Source organism: Mobula hypostoma, chromosome 6, assembly GCF_963921235.1.
Source record: "Mobula hypostoma chromosome 6, sMobHyp1.1, whole genome shotgun sequence".
Classification (NCBI taxonomy): domain Eukaryota; kingdom Metazoa; phylum Chordata; class Chondrichthyes; order Myliobatiformes; family Myliobatidae; genus Mobula; species Mobula hypostoma.
This window is the reverse complement of record NC_086102.1, coordinates 97676049-97698917: the sequence shown is the minus strand read 5'-3', so window position 1 is coordinate 97698917 and position 22869 is coordinate 97676049. Positions and strand designations below refer to the sequence as shown.

The window sequence follows — 22869 nt, the reverse complement described above, 5'->3', positions numbered from 1 at the left end:
TTTGAAAGGGTACGTCGGTTTAGGGCATATTTGCAGGATGGTTTGAGTCCTTAAAAAGAACTGTATGACAGAAAAATGCGCGAGGCTAAGCAGTCAAGCATACTGTTGTTTTTCAAGCCTTCCACACCAGCCACAGCAGATGACAAACCTCGACCTTCGACATTGAGGCAGGCAGTCATAGGAGGAGATGACCTGCCTTCCTGTTGGAAACAGACGACACCCCAGTGTCCACCCACCCCAACCCCCAGGCTGCGGACAGATACTGATCCATGGAGAATGCAGCAGTAGTCGGGACACACCCAGCACATCTTTAAGGAAAAAAGCCGAAATAAACAAGCTAATTAATTAGGTGCCGCCTGGCACATAAATATCAGCCCAGATCAGAGGCGATTGCTGATTGCGTTGACATTTAGGCAGCACCTAATTAATTAGCTGACGAAGGGTCTCGGCCTGAAACGTCGACTGCACCTCTTCCTAGAGATGCTACCTGGCCTGCTGCGTTCACCAGCAACTTTTATTTGTGTTACCTAATTAATTAGCTTGTTTATTTCAGCTTTTTTCTTAAAGATGCGCTGAGTGCATCCTGGCTACCGCTGTACCACTGCATGCTTCGCGGATCGGTATCGGGTTGCTGCCCAGAGGCTGGGGGCCACTGCACCACCTCAACCTCCGATGACTCAGCCTAACACACCATCATCAGTGTGCTTGGCGCCGTCCCAATTCCAGTAAGTGATATTAGACTGTACATTATTTCTACTTTATATCGGCTGTGTATTTTTACGTGTTATTTGATATGATTTGGCAGCTTCATAGCTGAAAGGTTACAGGAGAGCGCTTGCGTGAGATTTTCACTACGGTGAACAGTTCAGCAGTGATTGTGGAAAAGTATTTCTACTTTATATAGGCTGTGTATTCATCATATCATTCCTGCTTTTACTATATGTTACTGTTATTTTAGGTTTTATGTGTTACTTGGCATGATTTGGTAGGTTATTTCTGGGTCTGTGAACGCTCACAAATTTTTCCCATATAAATTAATGGTAATTGCTTTACGACATTCCGGCTTACGAACCATTTCATAGGAACACTCTACCTTCGGATGGCGGGGGAAACCTGTAAGTACATGGATATGGTCCAGGTGCAGGTCGATGAGACTGGGCAAATTAATATTTTGGCATAGACTAGATGAGCAGAAAGGCCTGTTTCTGTGCTGTAGTGTTCTATGACGATGACTCTGTACAGCTGAGCTACATGAAGAAAGCTGAAGGAATGACAGCCATGAACCATTCACAGGTTGATGAAGTGATCCACTCTTATAGTCATAGTCATAGTCATAGTTTATTGATCCCGGGGGAAATTGGTTAATTCCACAGCATTTCAATGCTTGGAAAACACCTCAGGAAACAGTGTTCCAGTAATCTGAAATATGTGGTAGAGAGAGCATACTTAGTCGTAACATGAACTTCAAATTGCCAAAGCTCCACACTGCTGGGGCTTTGTCCGAGCCTGCTGTAGACAGAGGATGGTCAGGTTGAATTGGTTACTAGTAATTCCATTACTGCTGTAGACAGAGGATGGTCAGGTTGAATTGGTTACTAGTAATTCCATTATTGCTGTAGACAGAGGATGGTCAGGTTGAATTGGTAACTAGTAATTCCATTATTGCTGTAGACAGAGGATGGTCAGGTTGAATTGGTTACTAGTAATTCCATTATTGCTATAGACAGAGGATGGTCAGGTTGACAGAAAACAAATCAGTTGGACAATCGTACACTTTGTGTTCCTATATTAACTCCTTTTTTCAGCAGAAAAACAATGTTTGGATCCCCAAAATTGCATATTGTTTCATACCTCACAACATAAGGAACAATATATGCAACAACACATAGCATCATCATATAGACTGGATACAACAAAAACTTTTATCAAATCCATGTAGCTGTTCTTTCTAAATGGAAGGCTTACCACTGCAGGTGATGGTACATGTATACTGAGCACGGATCGCGGCCGGATCTGATTAACTAAATGACACAGAACCACTCCGTCCATCAAGGCTTCTCCAATTTCTTCAGGTAGATTAATTTTTAGTCTGGATTCAATGTTCTGTTGAACAAGATTCAGTCAGATTTGTAAGAAACACCTGGCTTAAATTTACAACAATCCACCACAGCCCACCAAAATCCAGAGAAGTCTCTGGTGCACATGTTTCACCAGGGCTAAGTAACATTCTACCTGCATGAACATAATCCTCAAAGCTCCCTCAGGGATAGGAGCTGAGCCACACCAATTTAAAAAAATCCTACTGCAGCCCTGCTTTGTGCTTATTCTCAGTTAACACAAATGGCTAAGCCCCAGCAACTTATGGAAGGCCCACTTTGTTTCAAGGACAGGATCTATATCAGCCATAATGAAGTACCTGAGCAAGTCACCCGGAGGAACTCAGTGTGTCAGAGGGCATCTATAGAGGGAGACATAAACTTGACGTTTTGAGTCGAGACCATTCATCTCGACAACAATCAAAGATCTTGCCCAAACCAAGGATAATCAAAATTTTATATATATATATATTTTTTTTTCAGTACATGATACATTATCCGGTCTCACTGGTCTGGCTGTGACTCCAGCACATCAAAGGGTGCCACAGTAGTGTAGTGGTTAGTGCAACTCTATTACAGTCTGGGCTGCTGGAGTTCAGAGTTCAATTCCAGCATCACATGTAAGGAGGATGACTGCGTGGGTTTCCTCCAGGCATTCTGCTTTCCTCCCACAGTACTGGTTAATCAGTTCACTAGTCATTGTAAATTGTTCTGTGATTAGGCTACTGTTCACTAGGTGGGTTGCTGGGCAGATTTCTTCAGCTAGAAGGGCCTGTTTTCACACTATATCTCTAAATAAATAAAAAATCATAGTGATTGTGTGATGAATAATTCAGCAGAAAAGTGCTGATGGTAAAGTACATTAGTTTCTTTAACACACACAAAAAGCTGAAGGAACTCAGCAAATCAATCGGCATAAATGGAAATGGATAAATAGTTCATGTTTTGGGCTGAGACTCCAATGAAAAGTCAAGTCTTTATTCATTTCCAGAGATGCTGCCTGACCTGCTGAGTTCCTCCAACATTTTGTGAATGGCTCCAGATTTCCAGCATCTGCAGAATCTCTTATGTTTATTATTTTCTTTAACATGTTTTTGAGCTGTATTTTACATTTCAAAGCACCTAATTCCATAAAGGTGCAATCATGAAGAAGGCATTTCAGAGCCTCTATTTTCAAAGAAGCTTAAGGGGATTTGGCATTGCACCAGATGCTCTAACAAACCTACAGATGCAATGTTGAAAGGCTGCATCATGCCTGCTACGGCAAAGCACAGCAATGCAAGAGGCTGCAGTAATTATTACACATAGCCTAGGTACATCACCACACAAACTTTTCCACCACTGACAGGAGGTGCTGCCTCAAGAAGGCAGCATCTGTCATCAAGGATCCCCACCATTCAGGTCATGTCTTTTTGCTGCTACCATAAGGCAGGAATTACAGCTACTTTCCTTCGACCATTTGGTTCCTGAACCAACCTGCACAACCCCAATCACTACCTCATAAGATCAGCACTAACACCACTTTTGCACTGCAATTTTAAAAAAATGTTCCAACTGAAGTCCAACAACAATGGGTTCAACAACAGCTACTTCCCTACAAACATTAAAAAAAGCTTTTTCAAGTATATAAAGAGTAAAAGACAGATGAGAGTAGATATAAGACTGATAGAAAATGATGCTGGAGAAATTGTAATGGGAGATAAGGAGATGGCAGAGGAACTGAACGAGTATTTTGCATCAGTCTTCACTGAGGAAGACATCAGCAGTATACCGGACACTCAAGGGTGGCAGGGAAGAGAAGTGTGCGCAGTCACAATTACGACAGAGAAAGTATTCAGGAAGCTGAATAGTCTAAAGGTAGATAAATCTCCCGGACCAGATGGAATGCGCCCGTGTGTTCTGAAGGAAGTAGCTGTGGAGATTGCGGAGGCATTAGCAATTATCTTTCAAAAGTCGATAGATTCTGGCATGGTTCCGGAGGACTGGAAGATTGCAAATGTCACTCCGCTATTTAAGAAGGGGGAAAGGAAGCAAAAAGGAAATTATAGACCTGTTAGCTTGACATCGGTGGTTGGGAAGTTGTTGGAGTCGATTGTCAAGGATGAGGTTACAGAGAACCTGGAGGCATATGACAAGATAGGCAAACTCAGCATGGATTCCTTAAAGGAAAATCCTGCTTGACAAACCTATTACAATTTTTTGAGGAAATTACCAGTAGGCTAGACAAGGGAGATGTAGTGGATGTTGTATATTTGGATTTTCAGAAGGCCTTTGACAAGGTGCCACACATGAGGCTACTTAACAAGATAAGAGCCCATGGAATTACAGGAAAGTTACATACATGGATAAAGCTTTGGCTGATTGGCAGGAAACAAGAGAGTGGGAATAAAGGGATCATATTCTGGTTGGGTGCCGGTTACCAGTGGTGTTCCACAGGGGTCCGTGTTGGGGCCGCTTCTTTTTACATTGCACATCAACGATTTGGATTATGGAATAGATGGCTTTGTGGCTAAGTTTGCTGACAATACGAAGATAGGTGGAGGGGCCGGTAGTGCTGAGGAAATGGACAGTCTGCAGAGAGACTTGGATAGATTGGAAGAATGGGCAAAGAAGTAGCAAATGAAATACAATGTGGGAAAGTGTATGGTTATGCACTCTGGCAGAAGAAATAAATGGGCAGACTATTATTTAAATGGGGAAAGAATTCAAAGTTCTGAGATGCAACGGGACTTGGGAGTCCTCGTACAGGATACCCTTAAGGTTAACCTCCAGGTTGAGTTGGTAGTGAAGAAGGTGAATGCAATGTTGGCATTCATTTCTAGAGGAATAGAGTATAGGAGCAGGGATGTGATGTTGAGGCTCTATAAGGCACTGGTGAGACCTCACTTGGAGTACTGTGGGCAATTCTGGTCTCCTTATTTAAGAAAGGATGTGCTGACGTTGGAGAGGGTACAGAGAAGATTCACTAGAATGATTCCGGGAATGAGAGGGTTAACATATGAGGAACGTTTGTCCGCTCTTGGACTGTATTCCTAGGAGTTTACAAGAATGAGGGGAGACCTCATAGAAACATTTTGAATGTTGAAAGGCATGGACAGAGTGGATGTGGCAAAGTTGTTTCCCATGATGGGGGAGTCTAGTACCAGAGGGCATGACTTAAGGGTTGAAGGGTGCCCATTCAGAACAGAAATGCCAAGAAATTTTTTTAGTCAGAGGGTGGTGAATCTATGGAATTTGTTGCCATGGGCAGCAGTGGAGGCCAAGTCATTGGGTGTATTTAAGGCAGAGATTGATAGGTATCTGAGTAGCCAGGGCATCCAAGGTTATGGTGAGAAGGCGGGGGAGTGGGACTAAATGGGAGAATGGATCAGCTCATGATAAAACGGCGGAGCAGACTCGATGGGCCGAATGGCCAACTTGTGCTCCTTTGTCTTATGATTTAAGACATTAGGTTCTTGAAAGACCTGTACACCTAAACCCTGCCTCAGCAACAGAACACTGCAGACCGCCTCTTACACTACCACTAACTTGTCTCTAATTGTCTTTTTTTGCACTGTTTTTCTCGCTTTTCACTGTATTGTGTAATTTATGTATTATTTACATTCTGTGTGTTTTCTGCACCATGTCTGTGATGCTGCTGAAAGCAAGTACGACACATGACAATAGACTTGATCTTAGTACATTTGCATATTCACAGCTTCATAGCTTGAACAAAAATACTGGTAGATGGGGCAGCATCAGCACCTCACCTCCCGGAGCTGTTCTATATGTTCCTTTTCCTCTCTCATCTGCTCCATTTTTCTACGGATGGTAAATTGAGGATCCAAGGAGTCGATATGCCGCAATGACCTGAAGAAAGCTGTTAAAAACAGAAGAGGTAAAGCTTCAGGTTATTCTGCAACCTGCCACAATCCCTGCTTCTTGATAATATTCTCTCTACCTTCGATGTGCTTGGCTGAGTGTAATTCATTCTGTTTGGGCTTCCTTTTTTAACACAGTTAAACCACTTCCAAATAAAGTACTGAATATATTTCAATCACCAGCCTTTTTCGCTATCCCGTTAGTTCAACCATCTTTTCCAGATCCAGACTCTGCACCTGCTGATTCAAATTCTTGATTATTTACTCTCTTCGCGAATCCATAACTTTCCAATATCTCCGATCATTTGAAACTGCAGAAGCTGAAGCAATTCTTTCCTCACAATAATATTTTAGTATGAATGAATGAAGTAAAGACATGCAGAACTGAAGATGGAACTTATGAAATGACACCAATAGTTTTCCATCAACCACCTCAACTGGAAAAGATTGATAAATGGTCCAAAGAAATCCCACATCCTCTTAAAGGAAGTTTGAAGACCTGTACTGATCTTTAATATATTAAGAACATATACAAACTGCACCGACATCATGGCATCCACATTTTGGCTACTATGTTGTCTTCTTGGCAAATCAAACACCTGACTAATGCAGTTGATGAAATGGGAAATGATAAACAAAATATACAAACAACAGGAATTCTGCAGATGCTGGAAATTGAAGCAACACATATCAAAGTTGCTGGTGAACGCAGCAGGCCAGGCAGCATCTCTAGGAAGAGGTACAGTCAACGTTTCAGGCCAAGACCCTTCGTCAGGACTAACTGAAGGAAGAGTTAGTAAGAGATTTTACTTTGATGTGTGTTGCTTAACAAAATATACAAGTTGGTTGGAATAACAGGCCCCAATACAGACTAACTGGAAGAAAGTGAGGATGTTTCTGAATATGAGGAATGCTGCAGGACAGTATGATTGTGCTATTCAAGAGTTCAGGGAATAAATGAAAGTAGCATATAAGACTCAGCATAGGGTCCCTTGAAATCAACTTTTATTGAAGCCAGATGATGCCAAAATGGTGAAGCTGACAAAACTGAATTGGACTGAAGCAGCTGTTCCACTCAGTACAGTGTGCTAGTGCAAACCACCACACATGTGAAACGGGATATTGAAATCCAAATAATATCACTACAGGTGGTCAACAGTCTGTGCTTGCTAGTCAACAGCCAACACCCAACACCTATTAACCAAAAGGAGGAGGAGGCTGAAATTCACTGTATACACCTCAACAATTTCAGTCTGAGTCACACCCACAGCTCCGATGCCAATCCCCTCAAATGTCTTTCTTGTGGTGAAAAAGGACATTGTGTTAAAAGTTGTTGGGATAGCATACAAGGTGGAGAACAGGTTCAACAGGTCCAATCCTTTGCCTCAAAATCCTCTGGTCTTATAATACTGTTTGAACAAATAAATAAGAATGAAATAGATGTATTTTGAATTCAATCACAATGAAGTCTTCCTTGCCTTGATGGGAGCAAAAACTAGATGGCTTAAATGTAAACTTACTCATTAGGAATGGGAATGAATGTGCTGAATTCTGGTTAGACTATGATGACCATAACTGTGCAAATAATAATATGCCATGAAATTGCAAGTCATTACAACGAAACACCTCTATTGAATCCAGATCTGATTCTGTACACCGACAACTCCACAAGGATTGAGGGAGGAATTCGAATGGCCGGATTCTGAAACTGAAGTGCTGGCAAAAGCATGACCCTTAGTACCTCTGTGCAATAGACAGAACTGACAGCTCCCACTGAAGCCAGTAAGCTGGCAGAAGGAAGATCAGCTGATATCTACACTGATTCTCAATATGCTTTTGGAATTGTTCATTATTTTGGAAACTTATGGAGACAAAGGGGATTTCTTATGGCTGTAGGAATTCCAATCAAGAATGTCTATAAGACCATAATATACAGGAGCAGGACTAGGCCATTTGGCCCATCGAGTCTGCTCTACCACTTCATCATGGCTGATACAATTTCCTCTCAGCCCCACTCTCTTGCCTTCTCACCATATCCCTTCATGTCCTGACTAATCAAGAATCTATCAATCTCCCTTAAATATACATAAAGACTTGGCCTCCAAGGCTGCCTGTGGCAAAGAATTTTACTGATTCACCATTCTCTGACTAAAGAAATTCCTCATCTCTGTTCTAAATTCTCCCACCATAGGAAACATTCTCTCAAACATCAAAGGCCTATTAAGACCTTTCAACATTCAAAAGATTTCAATGAGGTCACCCGTCATTCTTCTGAACCCTAGAGAATACAGGCCCAGACCCATCAAATGCTCTCCATATGACAAGCTATTTAATCCTGAAATCATTTTTGTGAACCTCCTTTGAACCCTCTCCAGTTTCAGCACATCCTTTCTAAGATAAGGCGCCTGAAACTGCTCACAATACACCAGGTGAGGCCTCACTAGTGTTTTATAAAGTCTCAACATTACGTCCTTGCTTTTATATTCTAGTCCAGCAGTCTCCAATCACCAGGCCGCAAAGCATGTGCTACCGGGCTGTGAGGAAACAATATGATTTGGCGATATGAGTCAGCTGCACCTTTCCTTATTCCCTGTCACAGCCACTGTTGAGCTTGAACGCACGCGAGGTCATTACGCACGCGCCATCCATGTCAGCGCGGGAAGAAGATCAACTCAAGCTTGCAAATGACGACCGGCTGAAAAGTATGTTTGACATAACATCTCTGCCGGCAGTCTGGATCAAAGTCAAGGCTAAATAGCCTGAGATACCCACAAAAGCGCCGAAAACGTTGCTTCCATTTCCAACATATCTCTGCAATGAATACAACGAAAACTAAATTGCGGAATAGACTGGACATAAGGAACTCCCTTCGAGTATTGCTGGCTCCCATCACCCCTCGATGGCACCGTCTTGTTGCAGGGAAACAAGCCCAGGGCTCCCACTGATTCAGCAATATTGGTGTGTTGCAATGATTTTATATGTTCATACGGGGAAAATATGTGCTGTGTGTTAATATCCAAACATTACTTAAAATATTATGATGCTATGGACTTATAAGTGTCTTATAATTCACTTATCACTATATTCATATGAGGAAAATATGCGGTGTGTTTAATATCAAATTTGTTAGCTAAACCCTTTTAGAAACGAAATTGAGTGTAATTCACTTATCACCTATAGTCCAGTTGTGATTAACACCACCCCCCCGAACAGAATCGCCAAAACGATTTGTAGAAAAAAAATTGGCACGTACACGCATACGCACTGGTGCCCGCGCAAGGCTTCATGGTCACGGTAGTCTTTCTCGGGGTAAACACAACGTATTTGACAGCTACTCTTGTCCGTTGGCAACCCTACCCCCGCCTCTCCCCCACCCACGGTCGGCCGGTCCGCGGCGCAAAAGAGGTTGGGGACCCCTGTTCCAGTCCTCTTGCAATGAATTGCATTTGCCTTCCTCAGCACTGGCTCAGCCTGCAAGTGAACCTTTAGGGAATCCTGCACAAGGACTCCCAAGTCCCTTTGCACCTCAGCTTTTGTCTTTTCTCTCCATTTAGAAAACAATCAACCCTTTCACTTCTTCTACCAAAGTGCATGACCATACACATCCTGACACTGTATTCCATCTGCCACTTCTTTGCACAATCTCCTAATCTGTCTAAGTGCTTCCTCTTCCTCAAAACTACCTGCTCCTTCACCTACCCTCGTAATGTCTACAAACTTTGCAACAAAGTCTTCAATTCGTCATCCAAGTCATTGATACATAAAGTGAAAAGAAGTGGTCCCAACACAGTATCTTTCCTGTAGTACCATGGGCTGTTAACTTGTTCAGCAGCCTCATACGTGGCACCTTGTTAAAGGCCTCCTAAAGATCCAAGTACACAACATCAACCAATTCTCCTTTGACAATCCTACTTATTATTTCTTTGAATCCATCAGCTTTGTCATGCAAGATTTTCTCATAAGGAAACCATGCTGACTACAGCCTATTTTATCATGTATTTTTTCTAATTTATCCAATGATACAATCTTAACAATCGATTCCAACATCTTCCCCACCACTGAGGTCAGACTAATTGGCCTATAATTTCCTTTCTTCTGCCCCTCTCCTTTCTTGAAGGGTGGAGTGGCATTTGCAATTTTTCAGTCTTCCAGAACCATTCCAGAATCTAGTGATCATTACTTATGCCTCCACAACCCGTTCAGCCACATCTTTCTGAACTCTGGGGTGTACACCATCTGGTCCAGGTGACTTATCTACCTTCAGACCTTTCAGTTTCCCAAGAATCTTCACCCCAGTAATGGTAACTTCACACATTTCATGACTCCTGACGCCTAGAACAGTCACCACACTGCTAGTGTCTTCCACAGTGAAGACTGATGCAAAATACTTACCTAGTTTGTCTGCCATTTCCCTGTCGCCCATTACTACCTCTCTAGCATTGTTTTCCAGTCCAATATCCACTCTCGCCTCTCTTTTACTCTTTTTTTAATCTGAAGAAACTTTTGATATTATTTGCTTGCTTACTTCTGTATTCCACCTTTCACTTCTTACTGACTTTTTTAGATGCCTTCTTTTGGTTTTTAAAAGCTTCCCATCTTCTAACTTCCCACTAATTTTTGCTCTATTATATGCCTTTCTTTGGCTTTTATGTTGGCTTTGACTTCTCTTGTTAGCCACGCTTGTGTCATCTTGCCTTTAGAATACTTCTTCCTCTTGGGGATATATATATCATGTGCCTTCCAAATTGTTCCCAGAAATTCCAGCCATTGCTGCCCTGCCACTATCCCTGCCGCTGTTCTTTTGCAATCAAATTTGGCCAACTCCTCTCTCATACCTCTGTAGTTTGCATTATTCCACTTTAATATTGATACATATGACCTCAGCTTCTCCTTCTCAAATTTCAGGATGAATTAGATCATATTATGATCACCTGCCCCTAACAGCTCTTTCACCTTAAGCGCTCAAATAAATTTCAGTTCATTGTACAACACCCAATCGAGAATAGCTGATCCCATAGTGGACTCAACCACAAGCTGCTCTTGCAGGTATTCTAAAAATTCCCCCTCTGGAATCCATCACCAACCAGATTTTCCCAATATGCCATGACTACTGCAACAAAGTATGTATCGTCTATCTCCCATGGTAATTTGTAGACCACATCCTTACTACTTTTTGGGGGTTTGTAGGTAACTCTCATCAGGGTCTTTTAACCTTTATAGTTCTTTAGCTCTATTCACAATGATTCAACACCTTCCGACCCTATGTCACCACTTTCTAATGATTTGACTTCATTTCATTGTTTGCCAACAGAGCAACACCACCCCCTCTGCATTCCTACCTGTTCTTTTGATACAATGTGTATTCTTGGACATTAAGCTCCCAACTATAATCTTCTTTCAGCCATGATTCAGTTATGCCTTCAACATCATACATGCCAATCTGTAACTGTGCTACAAGTTCATCTCCTTTATTCTGTATACTGCACACATTCAGACAATACCTTCTGGCCTGTATTCACTCTTTCCGATTATGTCCGCTTTTTACACTCATCCTGTTGACTGCAATTTTGTCCAAATAGTACAAGAACCCATGAATGTCATAAATTGCTGTTAGAAGTGGCTGTATTAAAAAGTAAAAGCCACTCCAGAATGACTACAATGGAAAGCCATGGAAGGCATTCACAGATGTAACTACAGTATGGGAATGAGTAAAAGAAATAAAAGAAGTCAAAAAGGCCAAAGAATTAGAAACTGCACTGAGTACCTACGCAGTGAGCATGACAACTGACTCTATCACAGATGAACATACAGGATAATCGAGAGATGCAAACTCAATGCTGTAACCAGGAAAAGTGTTCTGGATGGAGAATGGTGGGAGGTTAAATTGCGATGGAGCATGGAGATGTGGCAATAGTCATAGACTCGTAGTCCCAACTGCGTTGCTTCCTTATCTGACACAGCAGATACATTCCCTCGGACATATTGGAGTAGAAAAAAAATCAAAAGACTCTCCCATTGGTAATGGAATCCAAAGTTCAGGGCACAAGCTCTAGAAATGTTTGAAAAATACATGACATGAGAGAAATAAAACCCTGGAGCAACAGAAAACCTCCCACAATTAAGTGCTCCTGCCCAACCTGGTAAAGTCTTACAAGTTGACTACAGTACTTAAAGTGTCAAGGATATTCAGACATACTGCACTAGTAACAATGGATAAGTATTCAAGATGGGTGGAAGCTATTCTTGTAAGGCGAGACACTGCCACACACACAGCCAAAACTCTGATTAAGGACTATATTCTAGATAGGGATTGCCATGTCACATCGACTCTGAACACGAAACACATTTAATTGGGAGTGTTTAGAACACTGAACTGGTGAACATCGAGCTGTGCACCACAGGAGTGTTTAGAACATAGAACTGTTCACCACAGGAGTGATTAGAACATAGAACTGTACCCCACAGGTGTGTTTAGAACATAGAACTGTGCACCACAGGAGTGTATAGAACATAGAACTGTGCACCACAGGAGTGTTTAGAATGTAGAACTGTGCACCACAGGTGTGTTTAGAACATAGAACTGTACACCATAGGAGTGTTTAGAACGTAGAACTGTGCACCACAGGTGTGTTTAGAACATAGACCTGTACACCACAGGAGTGTTTAGAACGTAGAACTGTACACCACAGGGGTGTTTAGAACATAGAACTGTACACCACAGGAGTGTTTAGAACGTAGAACTGTACACCACAGGTGTGTTTAGAATATAGAACTGTGCACCACAGGTGTGTTTAGAACATAGAACTGTACACCATAGGTGTGTTTAGAACATAGAACTGTGCACCACAGGTGTGTTTAGAACATAGAACTGTACACCATAGGAGTGTTTAGAACATAGAACTGTACACCATAGGTGTGCTTAGAACATAGAACTGTGCACCTTTCGGCCTACAATGTTGGGCCAAACCAAATAAAGTAGTTATTAAATAGTCAACTAGACTAATCTCTTCTGCTACAAATGGTCCGTATCCTTCCATTTCCCTCACATACGTGTGCCTGTCTGAACATTTCTTCGAAGTCCCTAATGTTTCTGCCTCTACCACCACCCCAGGCACCCACCACTCTCTTATCCTTCAGCCCTTCTCATCTCCTTTCAAATGACCCCTCTCACCTTAAATGCAAGCCCTCCGGTATTATACATTTCAAACCTGGGAAAAGATATTGTCCGTCTACTCTATGCCTCTCATAATCTAATAAACTTCTATCAGATCTCCCCTCAGCCCCTGCCGCTCCAGAGAAAACAAACAAAGTTTGTCTAACCTCTCCTGAGAGCACATGTCCTCTAATCCAGGCAACATGCTGGTAAACCTCTTCTGCTTCTTGACCAGAAATATATGTAATATTCCAGATGCAGCCTAACAAGAGTTTTATACTTTCAGGGAGTTATGAACTTGAATTCCAAGATCCCACTGCTCATCAACACTTAAAGGTCTTGCCCTTAACGGTCCATCTGCCATTTCACTGCCCATATCTGCAACTAATTCTTTGCCAGTTTTCATGATTTTATAAACCTCTGTAAGTTTACCCCTCGGTCTCTTTAGGTTTAGAGCAAACAATCTCAGATTACTCTGCTATCTTATTGTGGGAGAGTGTGCCACAGTAATCCTTAATCCTTGATCTTTACTAAGTCACCATACTAATGATCCTCATGAACTCCTTCTACATCACCTTTCTCCTATGAAACCTGATTCTTAGATCCCATTCCATTCTCTGATATCACCATGTCTCAAACCTTTTCGCAATACAGGAGCCTTGTGCATCAGGATAAATGCCTGACAGATGAAGAGAGTGGCAGTTCTGCACTCTACTGTCTGTTCAGGTCCTTGGACGAGCGAGGGTGTCATAAAGGAAGAACTTGGTTGTGACTGCCAACTGCATCAAGGTGGTGACAGCACATCCAAATCTTATCATCCAACAGTATTGAGTGACTACAATAAAATTTGTTATTTTCTCACAAGCCTTGCCATACTCTTAAGTCATCTATTGGCCTCATCTATTGAAGAGCAGCTCGAGTCAACATTACAGTATTTTCTGTTTTTATTTAATGTTGTAGGGCAGAATATGGAGAATATCTTGATATGCAGCAAAGGACAACCATGCAACCAAGGGATGAGGTGACAATGAAGACAAATGGAATAGACAGAGGGATAGATGTGGAAAGAAAGAGAAAAAGATGTGTAAACTACCCAGGATGGAACAGAATACTGTTGCCACTAGAACCTGGAGTAAAAGGGAATTCCAGAAATGCCCAGCAGGTCAAGCAGAGAAAAACTGTGGCAAGAGGAACTGAGTTTATGACAACTGCCAAAAAGTAAACAAAAAAAACCCTGCAGAAGTTGGATGTCTAAATCAAAAACAAAGTGCCAGAACTACACAGATGGACACATAACATCTACAGAGAAACAAAAGATAACTGGAGCATCTCAACCTCACAATACACCTGGATGGAAGACAAGATACAGTTTCCCAACCTTACACTGGGCTCTGTTGGAACAGTGCAGCAGGCTACAGAAAGACGGTTCAGAGTGGAGGCGAGATGGAAAATTGAAGTAACAAGAAATATGAAGATCAGGGTCACTACTGTAAACTGAACACAAGTGGTGCTTAAAACAACTGCTGCTCAGAATGTCCCAGCTATCCTCTGGCACTTCAAAAATGGCAGTGTTCTCATATTTCCTTACAACAGTAGAGAAGGCCTTTCTGCCTATTGGGTTTTATGCTAGCACTTCCTCCATTTATTTCCCTGTAATCTATTTTCTTCCACAACACTCCTACCACTCACCTACATACTGGACCAATTTACAGTGGCTACTTAAGCCACCAACTTTGGGATGTGGGAGAAAATTGGGGCACCTGGATGAAAGCCCACACAGTTCCAGGGAGAAGATGCAAACTCCATACAGACTGTGTCAGAGGTCAGCCATGAACCCAGCTCACTGCAGCTGTGAGACAGATACCCTATCTCCCTGAAACATTGATAACATTGCTTAATCAGATACACTCTGCAAAATGACATTAGTTCTACCCTAACATCACCAATCTCCAAACCAATTAACTTCATTTGGCAGTGACACTGATACTTGTAGTTTTTCAACTTCCTTGATTTTAAACCTAATCTAAGATTATATCTGCAGTTTAATGTATATTAGAAAATTCAAGTACTAAATTGGATTCAGAATTGGATCAATGTAGGCCAGTGATGCTGACATCAGAAGTGGGAAGGTATTAGGAACTGGAGATATGAGTATTTGGATAGACATGGACTGATTTGGGATAGTCAACATAGCTATAAGGTGTGGTAGGTTGTGATTAACCAATCTTATACAGGTTTTCAAGGAAGTTACCAGGAAAGTGAATGAAGGCAAGGCACTGGATGTTGTTTTGTGGACTTTAGCAAGGCACTTGACAAGGTCCTACGTGGGATGCTGGTCAAGAAGGTTCAGTGGCTTGGCATTCAAGATGAAGTAGTAAATTGGATTAGACATTGGCTTTGTGGAAGAAGCCAGAGAGTGGTAGTAGAGGGTTGCCTCTCTGACTGGAGGCCTGTGACCACTACAGTGCCGCAGGGATTGGTGCTGGGTCCATTGCTGTTTGTCATCTATATCAATGATCTGGATGATAATGTGGTTAACTGGATCAGCATATTTGCGAGTGTAGTGGACAGCGAGGAAAACTGTTAAAGCTTGTAGTGGGATCTAGACAACCTGGGAAAATGGGCTGAAAAATAGCTGGTGGAATTTAATGCAGACAAGTGTGATGTCTGGCACTTTGCTAGGACGAACCATGGTAGGTTTTACATAGTGAAGAGTAGGGCACTGATGAATGCAGTAGAATAAAGAAATCTGGAAATCAGGTCCATAATTTATTGAAAGTGGTGTCATGGGTAGATAGAGTCGTAAAGAAAGCTTCTGGCACATTGACCTTCATAAATCAAAGTATTGAGTACAGGAGATGTTATAGTGAAGACTGAAAGATAAAATTTACAAGGATGTTGCCAGGGTTGAAGGACATGAGTAAAAGGAAAGATTCTATGTTCCAAGGAACGTAGAAGACTGAGGGGAGATTTGATAGAAGTATACAAAATTACGGAGGTGTATAGAATGCAGCTTTTTCCACAGAGGTTAGGTGGGACTCAAACTTTTCAGCTTTCACCCTTAACCTGTGACCTCTAGTTGAAGGGTAATGTGTGAGGAAACTTCTTCACTCAAATGGTCGTGACAGTGTAGGAATGAGCACAAGTGGTGCATGCAAGCACAATTTCAATGCTGAAGAAAAGTTTCAATTGGCACATGGATATGGAGGGCTATGGTCCGGGTACAGGTCAGTGAGAGTAGGCAATTTAGAGAGTAGGTTTAGCCCAGACTAGATGGGCCAAAGGGCCTGTTTCTGTGCTGTATTCTATGATTCTCTAATGAAGGGTAATGATTTGAGAAGTGCTTTGATGATGGTTAGTTTGTCATTAGTACAACAATGAACTAAGTTTAGATCTAAATGTAGAGACATGGAAAAGAAATCTGCAGATGATAGAAAATCTGGCTATGAAAGGACATCTGGTCAGTTGTGTAGAAAGTTGACAAAGGGAATTTAATATGCAGTAATGGGAGGTAAAGCATTTACGGAGGTGTTAAAAAGCAAAGGGTTTAAGAAACTGAGAGCTGTGGAGCGATTAAAAATCCCCAAGGCAGCTTCAGGTCAATAAGGTGATTACAAAGCCATGCAGGTTTCTTTATTAATCAAACAATGGAATATAAGAGCAGGAAATATTGCAGCCACCTTTTATAGCACTAGTTAGTCTATAGTTGAGTACTGTGTAGTTCTCATCGCATTACAGGACAGTGTGACTGCACCCGAGAGGATGCTGAGGTTTGCCAGGATGTTACCATACCGAAAATTAATAGCTCTGAGGAATGACTGGAAAAATTGAGATTGTTTTCCTTCAGGACAGAGAATGCCAAGAGGCAACTTCATTAAAGTATAAAAAATGATTAAGGGCTTAAATGGAACTAACAGAAAGGTAGCAGAACCCAGGAACAGAGTGGAGGGGGAGTGCGAAATATGCTTTTCAGAGTGGTGAGGTCTGGGATTCACTGCCGGAAGAGAAGGGTTGACAGAAATCCTTGTCTATTTAGGCTAGTGTTAAACAGGCAGCTCATCTAGGAGAACGAAAACTAATCTCAGACCTGGGCTGCCTTGTGTCTGTACCCACTCATCGGGAAGGCTTCGGAAGTAAACCCTGAGGGACAAATCCAGGGCTGGAGTCTCTAAGGCAGTCTACATTGTATTCAACGCTGACTAACAACTCCTGTGACACCGCTGGTACCAAACTGTGATAGTCTCTACTGTTACTTTGGGTTGATCAGATGTGTGGAGAAGGGGAGCTTAATACATGGGCAACAGCTTGCTCTCTATATTGCACTGCCCAGGCTTGCGTATCTGGACAGTCAGGACGAAATATCCATGGTCAAGTCTGACTGACGGAGGCCACACACACTCAGGGTTGGACGGTGGTGTTAGGCTAGGGTTAGACAGTGGGGTTAGATTAGGGCTGGACATTGGGGCTAGGTTAGTGCTGGACGGTGGGGTTAGATTAGGGCAGGACGGTGGGGTTAAATTAGTGCTGGACACTGGGGTTAGATTAGGGCTGGACGCTGGAGTTAGATTAGGGCTGGACGGTGGGGGTTAGATAAGGGCTGGACGGTGGGGTTAGATTAGGGCTGGACGGTGGAGTTAGGTTAGTGCAGGACGGTGGGGTTAGATTAGTGCTGGACGGTGGGGTTAGGTTAAGGCTGGACGGTGGGGTTAGGTTAGTGCGGTACGGTGGGGTTAGGTTAGTGCTGTACGGTGGGGTTAGGTTAGTGCTAGACGGTGGGGTTAGATTATGGCTGTGCGGAGGGGTTGGATTAGTGCTGGAGGGAGGGGTTAGATTGGGGCTGGACGGTGGGGATTAGATTAGGGCTGGACGGTGGGGTTAGGTTAGAGCAGCACGGTGGGGTTAATTTAGTGTTGGACGGCGGGGTTAAGTTCGTGCTGGACGGTGGGGTGAGGTTAGGGCTGGACGGTGGGGTTAGGTTAGGGCAGGACGGTGGAGTTAGAGTAGGTCTGTACGGTGGGGTTAGATTAGGGCAGGACAGTGGGTTAGATTTGGGCAGGACGGTGGGTTGTTTTTGGGCAGGACGGTGGTGTTATGATAGGGCAGGGCGGTGGGGTTAGGGTAGGGCAGGACGGTGGGGTTAGGATAGGGCTGGACGGTGGGGTTCGGTTAGGACTGGACGGTGGGGTTAGGTTAGGGCTGGACAGTGGGGGTTAGGTTAGGGCTGGACGGTGGGGTTTAGATTAGGGTTGGACGGTAGGGTTAGATTAGTGCTGGACGGTGGGGTTAGGTTACTGCTGGACGGTGGGGTTAGGTTAGTGCTGGACGGTGGGGTTAGGTTAGTGCTGGAAGGTGGGGTTGGATTAGGGCTGGACCGTGCGGGTTAGATTAGTGCGGGGGGGTAGGGTTAGATTAGGGCTGGACCGTGCAGGTTAGATTAGTGCTGGGGGGTGGGGTTAGATTAGTGCTGGGGGGTGGGGTTAGATTAGGGCTGGATGGTGGGGTTAGTTTAGGGCTGGACTGTGGGGTTAGATTAGGGCTGGACGGTGGGGTTATATTAGGTCTGGACGGTGGGTTAGATTAGTGCTGGACGGTGGAGTTCGATTAGTGCTGGACGGTGGGGATAGATTAGGCCTGGACGGTGGGGATAGATTAGGCCTGGACGGTGGGGTTAGATTAGGGCTGGACGGTTGGGTTAGATTAGGCCTGGACGGTGGGGATAGATTAGGCCTGGACGGTGGGGATAGATTAGGCCTGGACGGTGGGGTTAGATTAGGGCTGGACGGTTGGGTTAGATTAGGGCTGGACGGTGGGGTTAGATTAGGGCTGGACGGTGGGTTAGGTTAGGGCTGGATGGTCGGTTTAGGTTAGGGCTGGATGGTCGGTTTAGGTTAGGGCTGGACAGTGGGGTTGGATTAGGGCTGGACGGAGGGGTTAGGTTAGGGCAGGGCGGTCGGTTTAGGGTAGTGCCGGACGGTGGGGCTAGGTTAGTGCTGGAAGGTGGGGTTAGGTTAGTGCTGGACGGTGTGTTAGATTAGGGCTGGACGGTGGGGTTAGATTTGGGCTGGACGGTGGGTTAGGTTGGGGCTGGTCGGTGGGGTTAGATTAGGTCTGGTCGGTGGGGTTAGATTAGGTCTGGAAGGTGGGGTTAGATTAGGGCTGGACGGTGGGGTTAGGTTAGTGTTGGACGCTGGGGTTAGGTTAGTGCTGGATGGTGGGGTTAGATTACGGCTGGACGGTGGGGTTAGATTTGGGCTGGACGGTGGGGTTAGATTTGGGCTGGACGGTGGTGTCGATTAGGGCTGGACGGTGGGGTTCGATTAGTGCTGGTCGGTGGGGTTAGATTTGGGCAGGACGGTGGGTTAGATATGGGCAGGACGGTGGGTTAGATATGGGCACGACAGTGGGTTACATATGGGCACGACGGTGGGTTTAGGTTAGTGCAGGACGGTGTGGTTAGATTTTGGCAGGACGGTGGGGTTAGACTTTGGCAGGACGGTGGGGTTAGATTAGGGCAGGACGGTGGGGTTAGATTAGGGCAGGACGGTGGTGATAGATTAGTGCTGAACTGTGGGGTTAGATTAGTGCTGGTCAGATTGGGAAAAGGAATTGTGCTTTATTATTTCGGTGGATGACTGGGCGCATAGTTTACAACTAGTCAATAATTCCTCTATCTGTTCTAACAACTCCCCAATTCAATTTAAAGATTTCCATAGAATACATATGTCTAGAGATAAATTAGCTCGTTTTTATTCTCATATTAACCTTCTCTGTGACAGATGTCATGGGGAGATAGCTTCCTTAACTAATATGTTTTGGTCCTGTCCTACTTTGGAAACCTTTAGAAAAGACATTTTTAATATTATTTCAAAGGTATTGAATATAGATATTTCTCCCCATCCTATTACTGCTATCTTTGGATTCCCTTAAATTTCTAAATTTCTAGTAATCTTTCCCCTTCAGCCTGTAGAATGATTGCATTTCTTACTTTAATGGCGAAAAGATGTATTTTACAACATTGGAAGGAGATTAGTGCTCCAACTACATTCTTTCGGTTTTCCCAGACGATACTATGTTTAAATTTGGAGAAAATTAGAAGTAACCTTTATGATTCTTCAGTTAAATTTGAACCGACCTGGAGATCTTTTATTCAACATTTTCATTTATTGTAACTTTTTTTTCTCTCTCGGTCCATATTTACATTCCCTACTTGCTTTTTAACTGTTTTTAATGGAGGTCGGGTTTGAGGACGTGATTGTTTTAAGTTGTTAAACTCTACTTGACACCTAGCTAGACCATTGCTTTGCTTTGTTTTTTAGATTAGTTGCACAGTGGTTTGGGGTTTTCTTTTTTGTTTTTTTTTCCTTTACTTATTGATATGTATGAAAATTAGTATATTATTATATTACCTTGTTATTTTATATCTAAACTGCACTGTTTGTACTAACTTCTTTTTGTGTATTAATATCTCTTGTAAAATTATATTGCAACAGTGTATTAGTGCCTATATGGTTTACATTTTCTGTACAAGTTCAATAAAAAGATTTAAAAAGAATAGATTAGAGCTGGTCGGTCTGGTTAGATTAGGTCTGGATGGTGGGGTTAGATTAGGTCTGGACGGTGGAGTTCAATTAGTGCAGGACGGTGGGGTTAGATTTGGGCAGGACGGTGGGTTAGATATGGGCACGACGGTGGGTTACATATGGGCACGACGGTGGGTTTAGGTTAGCGCAGGATGATGGGGTCAGATTAGGGCAGGACAGTGGGGTAGATTAGGGCAGGACGGTGGGGTTAGATTAGTGCTGAATGGTGGGGTTAGATTAGTGCTGGTCAGATTGGGAAAAGGAATTGGGCTTTATAATTTCGGTGGATGACTGGGCGCATATTTTACAACTAGTCAATACTTCCTCTATCTGTTCTAAACACTCCCTAATTCAATTTAAAGTTGTCCATAGAGTACATACGTCTGAAGATAAATTAGCTCGTTTTTATTCTCATATTAACCCTCTTTGTGACAGATGTCATGGGGAGGTAGTTTCCTTAACTCATATGGTTTGGTCCTGTCCTACTTTGGAAAATTTTTGGAAAGACATTTTTAATATTATTTCAAAGGTACCTTTCGTGTACTAATTCAATAAAAAGATTTAAAAAGAATAGATTACTGCTGGCCGTTGGGGTTAGATTAGGTCACGATGGTGGGGTTAATTAGGTCCGGACGGTGGGGTTAGATTTGGGCTACATTGTGGAGTTAGATTAGGGCTGGACAGTGGGTTGGATTAAGGCTGGACGGTGGGGGTTAGATTAGGGTTGGACGGTAGGGTTAGATTAGTGCTGGACGGTGGGGTTAGGTTAGTGCTGGACGGAGGGGGTAGGTTAGTGCTGGACGGTGGGGTTAGGTTCGTGCTGGACGGTGGGGTTAGGTTCGTGCTGGACAGTGGGGTTAGGTTAGGGCTGGACGGTGGGGTTAGATCAGGTCTGGACGGTGGGGTTAGATTTGGGCAGGACGGTGGGTTAGATTAATGCTGGACGGTGGGGTTAGATTAGTGCTGGTCGGTGGGTTAGATTTGGGCAGGGCGGTGGGGTTCAATTAGGGCTGGACGCTGGGGTTAGATTTGGGTAGGACGGTGGGCTTAGATTAGTGATGGACGGTGGCGTTAGATTAGGGCAGGACGGTGGCGATAGATTACGGCTGTGCGGTGGGGTTAGATTATGGCTGTACGGTGGGGTTGGATTAGGGCTGTGCGGTGGGGGTTAGATTAGTGCTGGACAGTGGGGTTAGATTAGGGCTGGATGGTGGGGTTGGATTAGGGCTGGACGGTGGGGTTGGATTAGAGCTGTGCAGTGGGGGTTAGATTAGGGTTGGACGGTGCGGGATAGATTACTGGTGGGCAGTGGGCTTTAGTTTGGGCTGGACGGTGGGTTAGGTTAGTGCTGGATGGTGGGGTTAGGTTAGTGCTGGACGGTGGGGGTTAGATTAGGGCGAGATGGTGGGGGTTAGATTTGGGCAGGACGGTGGGGTTAGAGTAGGTCTGTACGGTGGGGTTAGATTAGGGCTGGACGGTGGGGGTTAGATTAGGGCGAGACGGTGGGGGTTAGGTTAGGGACGGATGGTATGTTTTGGTTTGGGCTGGACGGTGGGTTTAGGTTAGGGCAGGACGGTGGGGTAGGTTAGTGCTGGATGGTGGGGTTAGGTTCATGGTGGACGGTAGGGTTAGGATAGGTCTGGACGGTGGGGTTAGATTAGGGCTAGACGGTGGGGTTAGATTAGGGCTACATGGTGGGGTTAGATTAGGGCTGGACAGTGGGTTAGAACAGGGCTGGACAATGGGGGTTAGATTAGGGCTGGACGGTGGGGTTAGATTAGGGCTGTACGGTGGGGTTAGATTAGGGCTGTGTGGTGGGGTTAGGTTAGGGCAGGACGGTGGGGTTAGGTTAGGGCTAGACGGTGGGGTTAGATTAGGGCTACATGGTGGGGTTAGATTAGGGCTGGACAGTGGGTTAGAACAGGGCTGGACAATGGGGGTTAGATTAGGGCTGGACGGTGGGGTTAGATTAGGGCTAGACGGTGGGTTTAGATTAGGGCTGGACGATGGGGTTACATTACAGCTGTGCAGTGGGGTTAGATTAGGGCTGTGCTGTGGGGTTAGGTTAGGCCTAGACGGTGGGTTTAGATTAGGGCTGGACGATGGGGTTACATTACGGCTGTGCAGTGGGGTTAGATTAGGGCTGTGCTGTGGGGTTAGGTTAGGGCAGGACGGTGGGT

General features: G+C 44.0%; 1 protein-coding gene across 7 annotated transcripts in view; it reads right to left on the bottom strand.

The window, feature by feature from the left end:
• LOC134348231 (leucine-rich repeat and calponin homology domain-containing protein 1-like) overlaps positions 1 to 22869 on the bottom strand; it is a 431827-nt gene that overhangs the window by 63563 nt on the left and 345395 nt on the right. For all 7 annotated transcript variants that reach the window (XM_063051296.1, XM_063051301.1, XM_063051300.1 and 4 more), the window contains 2 exons: positions 5846 to 5955; positions 1966 to 2103 (listed from right to left, as the gene is read on the bottom strand). In XM_063051296.1, the coding sequence (XP_062907366.1) occupies positions 1966 to 2103; positions 5846 to 5955 (248 nt within the window). The remainder of the gene's footprint in view (positions 1 to 1965; positions 2104 to 5845; positions 5956 to 22869) is intronic.